Genomic DNA, 9,312 nt, shown 5'->3' with positions numbered 1-9,312 from the left:
CGTCCGCTTCATTTTTCTGATTTGCAATAAAATAAAATTCAGATAAACTGCAAAATGCGCTTATTTTTCCCTGAACAGTTGAAAACAGTCATCTCCTTATTACGTGTTAAAGTCGTTCCATATTTCAATGCAGTAGTATCATTAAAAGTTCAAAATTCATTGTTTAAATTTTGAACCAGCCTGGTGTGTTGACCTCATGGCTCCTATCGTACCATTTTGGGCCATAATAGGATGACTAGGCCTGTTTTTATTTTTATTTTGTCCGCCCGCCCGCTCCATTATTTTTGTAGACAAATCCGTTAACCAAGAAATTAAATTGGTGTGGCCTTAACGCAACACGTGCACCTAAGCAAGAAATACATCTGTTTCCAATGATGCCAAAGTAGTAAGTCGTAAATAAAATTTAAGTTGAAGGATTTAAAAAATATATATATCAATGTCGTTTTATTGCGCTAAAACGCTGCTATAAAGTGACTTACCTCTGACGTCATTTCCGCAATGTAGCTAGTGTCGTCGTATCCATTATCGGTGAATTTCTTTAAATATCTAATCTGAAATGATAACAATTATTCAATTCATATTTTTCTGCCTCTTTCTCAGCATCACAGGGCATGTGGAAGTACAACATAAGTGCCGAATCTGTTAGTCATAATTTGAAGCACCAGGCTGAGCCTTACCGTCAGATATTCGTCCCCATTGAATACTACTTCCTGCAACCAATTCTGAATCTTTATTCCCGGGTCCACCATTTGGGTATTTTTTCTTCTGCGTATGGCACCATCTATTAAGAGAATTAAAAACAAGTAAACCATTCAGGAGCGATATATATATAAATATATGCATATATATATATATATATTTACTCTTCAGCAGAAAGTTAAGTCGGGCAAAGCATTGTGTTGTGTTAACGAGTATGAAATAAATAAACCAGGTCCATGTGTTGGTTCACCATTTCGGGTATCAGCGGCTTTCTGGGCCCTGCCGTCCTCTGTGTCAGCATTGGCTCCTCCTATAGATTCTTTAATGTTTTAAGAAGAAAGTTTATTGCAGATACATGCCCGAGGGCTAATTGCAGTTACTAACAACATAGGAAAGAAAATATAATGGTGTGTGAGACTATATCTACGTCTAGCGTTATACTATATTCTACAACAAACATTGTGCTAGTTTTACTGGGTTTAACTTCTTCTTTTTAAGCAAAGGAAGACTTTGAAGATTTACCCACTGCGTCTATAATATGTGGGTTATAAGTTTTGTAGTAAAATTGTTTTTTCGTGGTGGGGAATGGTGGGGAAGTAAGGGAGCATTTTGGACACGGTGGTAAATTATTGTTTTCTGATGTTGTCTTAAAATAGACAATTAGAGATAAAATGAATTAAGAAAAAACAAATCATTCATGAGCGATATATATTCACTAAAACTTCACTAAAAAGTGATCATGAAGTCCTATACAATATTATGCTGTGTTATGTTATGTTATGTTATGTTATTATGAAACAAACTTCAGGGTCTATAATCATTCATGTAACAATCATTCGTGTACCTACCTTCTTGACCAGGATCCTTCTCCTCTTTAATGGTTAGTAAAGGACTGTTTTCAGCACGTCCATGTGTTGCTTCACCATTTCTGCCAGCAGCGACATTCTGGGCCCTGCCGTCCTCCGTGTCAAAACTGGCTCCTCCTCCAGATTCTTGAACGTTTCTGAAAATGAAAGGTGCCAGGCATTACCCAGTTCAAACTAAACCTTCTCCGATGCTGCCTTACATTGTAACCAATACGTAGTTGGTGCCTAAATGCTACTTCAGCAGGGAGTATGTTACGTACAGACACAGCCTACAGTTGCTTGCAAAGGTAGCAGCCCTTTTACCCTTGCGCAACCTCTTGCTTGGGAAACGTTCACACCATTGTGTTTCATCTATTTCAAAATCCGAGTCTTGAGGCTTGAGCAATATTTCCATTCTTCTTCATTCAACATGCTAAGACACATTTTGGGGACGTGAGTTTCCATTGACATCGAGGTTAGCATCTGAATTTTCGATATCTTGACCAATACAAGGATCCTAGAAAGGTTATAGTCAACCTATAACCTCTTTGCTTCACCCGATCCTTTCTTTTGATCTTTTGATATGTTGCTAGTTGCACGTGTGTACTTAACACAGAGGAGGTTCAATAGGTTCAGAAATGGGGAAAATAACCTAATCGTCTCCTCTGAGAAATGTATATCAGAATTTCGAAAAACAAAAATAAAAACATTTTCTTACCCGAGCACATTTCTGAACTTCTGTCCAATGGTGTCAAACAGGTTTTTGTTACTCTCCTTGACCCCATCAGTTGTTTTTCCCTCTCGAGTTCCTGTGGCAAAGAAAGTCAAAACGTCTAAAACCCTCAAGTACATAAGATGGCAGCGACTAATTTGGTCTTTATCACTACGTTAAACCATTAAAACAACAATTTGATGACATTTGATTATCATGGTAGACTGGTTGGCCAGTGTGACAACTGTCAGAATCCACGTTAATGTTTTAACTATCTATTGTTGTTGTATTTACGATATTGAAACGTGTGTTTTCATTTCGTGGGGACACAACTTGTTTTGTCAATTGCAACATACAGATAGAAAATCCAAATAAACAACTAACACATTCTCACCCCAGGACTTGTCGGTGATGTTACAGATACCGTAGATGTTTAGGAAGATGAAAGTTGTGGGAAGGGCGAAGAAGTATAGAACCCCATGAAGAAGACAGTAGGATTCACGAAAGTGAATCAGTCCTGCCACCAGAAACATCCCGATCGTGGCAATGAAGTAATACGTGTCCAGCTGAGTCAAAACTGCAGGATGAGAACAGTTTATTCTACCCAAACTTTCATACATATACAAATGAAAAGAAAACTACTCTCCTCTTAACATCCGAAAACCCACAAATTATTTAAAAAATGGGATCCTTTGTCTTCCTCTGTCTTAAAAAAAGTCCAACCCAGTAGTATTTACTTGTAGTTTCTTAGTAGTTATCAGTAGTTCTATGTGTACTAATTGTCTGTTTTTATATAATATGCATATGTTTCTTCAGCTTCTGCAATTAGCTCTCGGGCACGAATTTGCAATAAAACAATATTATAAAAGTGTGCTTATTTTGGTGAGAAATATTTTCATTTTAACCAACCCTAGCACTGATTTAAAACGTCAAAGTAGCGAAAGTCGCGCGCTAGGTCGGATGTGGACAGTCCAGTCTTTGGCGTACTGCGGTCTTAGGTTTGCAGCACAAAGGGCCTCTTGTGGGCAGCCGATAAGTGCAATTTGTAACTGCCATAAAATGGGATAGTGTGTTTAGATGTCGTTTAGAATTTTGTAATGATGAGCAAGTGTAATGTAGGGTAAAAATGTTCTCAACATAGCATGATCAATATCAATTGAATTGTCGGATCATTGGGAACGCGGCCTTGTATGACCCTCATTGATTGATTTTTCTCAATGTATCGAAAAAAACTAATTATGAGACCTTAGTAAGAAAAAAACACCGATTTGTACGAACATAATTTATATATTCAAAGACGTTGTCAAGATTAAGCCATATTTACCTTCGACTGGGCTGACCCCCTCAGATGAGCCAGTAATAGTCCTGATGGTTATCACAATCTTCTCCACCAAGGCTACCGTAGTCATGATCATGACGACTCCAAACATGGCACCCAGGGCCTTGGCCCACTGCAGGTGAAACGATGGTGCAAGTAAAATAAACATACAATTATCCGTAACTTGATTATAGTGTCATTTTTTCAGCTCTCTTTCCCTCTATCTTACGTTAGGCCGTTAATCTGTTATGTAATAGTAGGTTAATTTGACAATGTCAATATAGTATTCAATGTATAATAAACGTATGGTGACTAGGCCATATTGCATAGCTTGTTAACGTTAGGCCGCAACATCTGTTATCTAATAGTATGTTAATCTGAGGGGTAACCGTCATTTTTAACTGTTATCTGTTCCTAATTGTTTTATTTTTTTGCTGTGAGGGCTAGCCTTCGGCTAGTTGGGCAGTCCGGGCTGTATATATCTGTTTATACTTACTTACTTACTTGTACTTGTATTTTAGGTATTTTAGATATATGGCGGTCATGTAAGCTAGCTTTGTTTCTGTCACTTGGTGTTTTTGTGGAGTTTCTGTACATGTTTATGTCTGTATAAGTTATTTTATGTGTGTCAGGTGTATATGTTAATTGACCACAGGAAGAATAGCTGCAATATGAATTGTTAAGCTAATTGTGGATCTAAATAAACTCAAACTCAATACCTGTTTATACCGTCTAATAAATCTAATCAAATGTTGAAGTTCCTTGACAATAATGTGGAATACGTACACTGGTGAAAATGCATCATTGCAACTACAACTGCTGCAAAGACAAATACCTTTAGCTGAGTTTCTTGCTTGCACTTCAGACAGACGTAGCCAAACATGAAAGTCAGAATCGACATGATGGCTATGGTTGCCTCCAAAGGAAAACTTCCGGACACGTAGAAGTCCAATCCTCCTGTAAAAGTTTGGCATGTATTTATATGAGAAAATATTCAGAAAATTGAAACTTGTGTTGCCTGCTACATTATCTAATCATATGTAATGAATTGAATTTGTCTGGTACATAGTTTATTTAGTTTTGGATTACCAATATTTTATCTCTCAGTAATCTCACATACATTTTGGAGCACATTGCTTCGTACAACTTGCGTGTGTAGAGTAGAGTAGAGTGACGTGAAGTAGGCTAGAGTAGAGTAGAGTAAAGTAGACTGGGGTGGAGTGGAGTGAAGTAGGCGTAGAGTAGAGTAGAGGTGAGGTGAGTAAAGCAGAGCAGAGCAGAGCAGAGTAGAGTAGAGTAGAGTAGAGTAGAGTAGAGTGGAGTGGAGTGGAGTGGAGTGGAGTGAAGTAGGCGTAGAGTAGAGTAGAGTAGAGTAGAGTAGAGTAGAGTAGAGTAAAGTAGAGTAGAATATAGTACGGTACAGTCGGGTAGAGTAGAGTAGAGTGTAGTAAAAAGAGTACAGTAGAGTAGAGTAGAGTCGGGTTGAGTAGAGTGAAGAAAATGTTAAACCCTACTTAATGACATGAAAATCATTGATGTTGACAGAAACTGTTAGCCAAAAAAACATTTTGTCCAGACACCTACCGGCCGCAATAAGAATTGCAGTTGCTGGTCCAATCAGGAAGGAGAGGAAGAGAAGGGTCTGGTACAGCAGGAACAGGTGGGATACATGAGGGTTCCTGACCACCTTACACCATTTCCTCATCAACTCGACCTGAGGATATAAAGAATAATTATAGCTTAAAAACAATTAGATTAATAATGCTTTAAAAAACGAAGTTGAAAAATTCTATATCTATTCTATATCTTCTTGTCCAGGAATAAATCAAAATTTAAACGGCTCTAGTTGTAAATATACTTACCTACGTATCACTAATAGATCTGGCCTTATTTAATAAATTTATGAAAACAGGCTTTTTTTATAAGATATGTGTTGATAAACGCAGAAAAATGAAGGCAGAACATATATCAGATGCGACAAAGTGCATGCCTTATGGTATCTATTCCACATGGTCATTAAGGTGGGCCATTACGTCCTCCATTGTTTACAAAAGAGCTTTCAGGCAATTATCTTTTATTTTGTGGGTTTAATTTCTTATAGTTATTTTGTCCATTTTATTTGCAATTAGCCTTCGGGAAGGAATTCCAAATGCATTAACAAATAGACTGTAGTAATGCCGAAAAAGGATGAAATTTATAGGAAGGCCCATAGGTACACTTAGTATTTTTTATTCCACTTTTATTTTCTATGGGTACTTTGTATTTTCTATGGGTACTTTGTATTTTCTATGGGTACTTTGTATTTTCTATGGGTACTTTGTATTTTCTATGGGTACTTTGTATTTTCTATGGGTACTTTGTATTTTCTATGAGTTACTTTTATTTTCTATGGGTACTTGTTTTTTTCTGTGTGTACTTTTATTTTCTATGGGTACTTTGTATTTTCTATGGGTTACTTTTATTTTCTATGGGTACTTGTTTTTTCTGTGTGTACTTTGTATTTTCTATGCGTACTTTGTATTTTCTATGGGTCACTTTTATTTTCTATGGGTACTTGTTTTTTTCTGTGTGTACTTCGCGAAGTTTTTTGGTGGCTGGCGAAGCGACATTCATTTTGCTTTGATGTGGATGCTCCCATTTTTATTATGGGCGGTATATTTCTGTTTACCATTCCAGGGAACTAAATTTATATTGAACCTATTAAAACATAATATACTTTACACTTTAAGAAAATTTTGTTTGTTTTTCATGCAATGTTTCACACGTTTATTAATTAGGAGTATCAAATAGTGATTATTACATCCTGGCATAGATTATGTTAATGTAGACACAGGACCATACTATTTTCGGGGGTGCTAGGACATATTGTTCAGACTTCCGTCAACATTTCCGTAGCGATATATGGTAAATCACTTCCTCGCCGGATGTAAATTACTCCTTTGTGTTCAACAAAGCCCGTAATCTAAAGCGAGGGTTCATTGCCAATGTTGGGAAAAAATTGCATTGCGGTTTGCTGCCCTCCTACCAACCGCGAACGTTCATCACATGCAGTTTACGTAGGAAATATGGACAATATGCCGTTTCAGTAAATAACCTGACATCTAAAATTGTTGAAATATTCACAGAAACTCTAGGTTGACCGTCTAATCGTGTGGTAAGCTACATGTGTGCTGTAGTGACATGAATTGGCACTTTTGTGGGGAGGGGGGCGTCCCAAAAAAGGTCAACGACCTCCATGGCTTACGGCCATGTTTCACGCTTTTGCACTTCATAAATGAACAATTTTAGATGTCAGGTTATTTACTTGAATACAATACTTGTATTTAACCTCATTGCTGAAACGGCATATTGTCCATATTTCCTACGTAAACTGCATGTGATGAACGTCCGCGGTTGGTAGGAGGGCAGCAAACCGCAATGCAATTTTTTCCCAACATTGGCAATGAACCCTCGCTTTAGATTACGGGCTTTGTTGAACACAAAGGAGTAATTTACATCCAGCGAGGAAGTGATTTACCATATATCGCTACGGAAATGTTGACGGAAGTCTGAACAATATGTCCTAGCACCCCCGAAAATAGTATGGTCCTGTGTCTACATTAACATAATCTATGCCAGGATGTAATAATCACCATTTGATACTCCTAATTAATAAACGTGTGGAACATTACATGCAAAACAAACAAAATTTTCTTAAAGTGTAAAGTATATTATGTTTTAATAGGTTCAAAATAAATTTAGTTCCCTGGAATGGTAAACAGAAATATACCGCCCATAATAAAAATGGGAGCATCCACATCAAAGCAAAATGAATGTCGCTTCGCCAGCCACCAAAAAACTTCGCGAAGTACACACAGAAAAAAACAAGTACCCATAGAAAATAAAAGTGACCCATAGAAAATACAAAGTACCCATAGAAAATAAAAGTAACCCATAGAAAATACAAAGTACCCATAGAAAATAAAAGTACGCACAGAAAAAAACAAGTACCCATAGAAAATAAAAGTAACCCATAGAAAATAAAAGTAACCCATAGAAAATACAAAGTACCCATAGAAAATACAAAGTACCCATAGAAAATACAAAGTACCCATAGAAAATACAAAGTACCCATAGAAAATACTAAGTACCCATAGAAAATACAAAGTACCCATAGAAAATACAAAGTACCCATAGAAAATAAAAGTGGAATAAAAAATACTAAGTGTACCTATGGGCCTTCGTAAATTTAACTCCAACTTTTGCAATAATGAGTTGAGACTACTTGCACGTATAGATTACTTTTGTTAAAGTTAGTTTACGTTAGTTACCTGGTTGGCGATGGTGGAAGGTCCCCACCGCCTGCGCTGGTTGAAAAAATCGTTGAAAGATACAGGAACAAAGGTGCTGTTCTCCGCAATAGAGGTGTATACCAGCCGGTAACCACGCTCAATCTAAACGAAAACAAACTTACTTTGTCTAGCAATTGTTTATGGGAATGCTCCAAATATCTCCAAATAGAGTAGTAAAACATGTTTAAGTACAAGAACTGTTTAAGTGTACATAAAGTCATAAACCAACATAAGATTATAACATAACATACAACATAACAACGCAACGGATCCCTTACTAAGTTACAGTAGAAAAAATTACATATTGATATCTGACTTCTATTTTGAATGTTACTGAATTTGTTCCTTGTTTTGTTAAAGACATTTTAGAATGTCAACCACTCAGCCGCTGACATAAGGCATGCGTCTAACCATGAGCGTACAGAGCCAGCGGTCCTCCCCCATGTCCTTCATGAGAAAGTCCTCGGCCTTCTCTGCCTTTGTTGCATAGGTCGAGACACACTTTCTAATGGCACTGCAACGGTACACACTAAAGCAGCCCGGGCAGCAGAGTACAGTTCCAAATGTACTGTTAGCGGCCTAGGAGACAACAGTCAGTAAAAGTTTAATTAGTGACAGCGTAACTAAGCTAATGAATACATAGCAGCAGTAACAAACCATCTAACTAGCCTGCCATTCATTCAATCAATCAATCAATGAACGAAATAACACGAACCGTATGCTCCTCTGGTTTTGGTAATATATACATGCCTTTTGAAACCAGTGCCCCACTGCATAGTCGAAAAGTTGTAACCAGAACATCGCCCCGTTGCCAAGACAGTGTGTCCTGCCGCAAACAGCGCCCACATCCGTGTCCCATTGTGCTCTGTCCAGCAGTTTATTGGCTGATTTTGGAGTGAACTTGACGTCAGCGTCAGTTGCTAGGATGTACGTGTCACGGTCAATGTCATCATCTAGAAAAAGATGAGCCAGATACTTTACAAATTACTGTACCTACGATTTTCATGTACATTTCTCAGACAGAAAGACCGCTCCACCAGTATGTTAGGCCATGTTGATTTGATTGAATATATGGATGGCATCCGCGTGCTAATGAATTTTCCATTTCCGAAAAAAAGGATATTTTAAATCGTAAGATGAGCATATGTATACCGTGAATGAACAAAAATGGATAAAAAACAATACTGTCGCAGAATGCCGAAATGCCCCACTCCAAAGTACAAAAAAATCGTTATTCTCCATGTCAATAAATATTACTCTGTGTGCTTAGTCATTTGTTCAACCTTCATAACCACATAGATTTCATAATGAAGGCAAGTTTTTGCAACTTTTTTTTCCCACGCTCGCATCAGTTTTGGGGTTCCCAGTAGACGTCTTCCATATGACCAAATCAACATGGCCTTATAT

At 37.4% G+C, this 9,312-nt stretch overlaps 1 protein-coding gene across 1 annotated transcript in view; it reads right to left on the bottom strand.

Annotated features, from left to right (window-relative positions):
* Positions 1 to 302: 302 nt before the first annotated feature.
* LOC109471271 (chitin synthase 1-like) overlaps positions 303 to 9,312 on the bottom strand; it is a 15,857-nt gene continuing 6,847 nt past the window's right edge. Inside the window, exons 8-18 of the mRNA XM_019770555.1 lie at positions 8,656 to 8,858; positions 8,317 to 8,484; positions 7,885 to 8,007; positions 5,159 to 5,288; positions 4,410 to 4,531; positions 3,581 to 3,707; positions 2,651 to 2,833; positions 2,263 to 2,353; positions 1,548 to 1,702; positions 950 to 1,018; positions 303 to 781 (exon numbers count right to left, since the gene is read on the bottom strand). Coding sequence (XP_019626114.1) covers positions 603 to 781; positions 950 to 1,018; positions 1,548 to 1,702; positions 2,263 to 2,353; positions 2,651 to 2,833; positions 3,581 to 3,707; positions 4,410 to 4,531; positions 5,159 to 5,288; positions 7,885 to 8,007; positions 8,317 to 8,484; positions 8,656 to 8,858 — 1,550 coding nt within the window. The 3' untranslated portion in view covers positions 303 to 602. The remainder of the gene's footprint in view (positions 782 to 949; positions 1,019 to 1,547; positions 1,703 to 2,262; positions 2,354 to 2,650; positions 2,834 to 3,580; positions 3,708 to 4,409; positions 4,532 to 5,158; positions 5,289 to 7,884; positions 8,008 to 8,316; positions 8,485 to 8,655; positions 8,859 to 9,312) is intronic.

Source organism: Branchiostoma belcheri, unplaced genomic scaffold, assembly GCF_001625305.1.
Source record: "Branchiostoma belcheri isolate BF01 breed outbred unplaced genomic scaffold, Haploidv18h27 scaffold245, whole genome shotgun sequence".
NCBI classification, from domain to species: domain Eukaryota; kingdom Metazoa; phylum Chordata; class Leptocardii; order Amphioxiformes; family Branchiostomatidae; genus Branchiostoma; species Branchiostoma belcheri.
The sequence above is the reverse complement of the archived record's forward strand: the minus strand, read 5'-3'. Positions and strand labels throughout refer to the sequence as shown.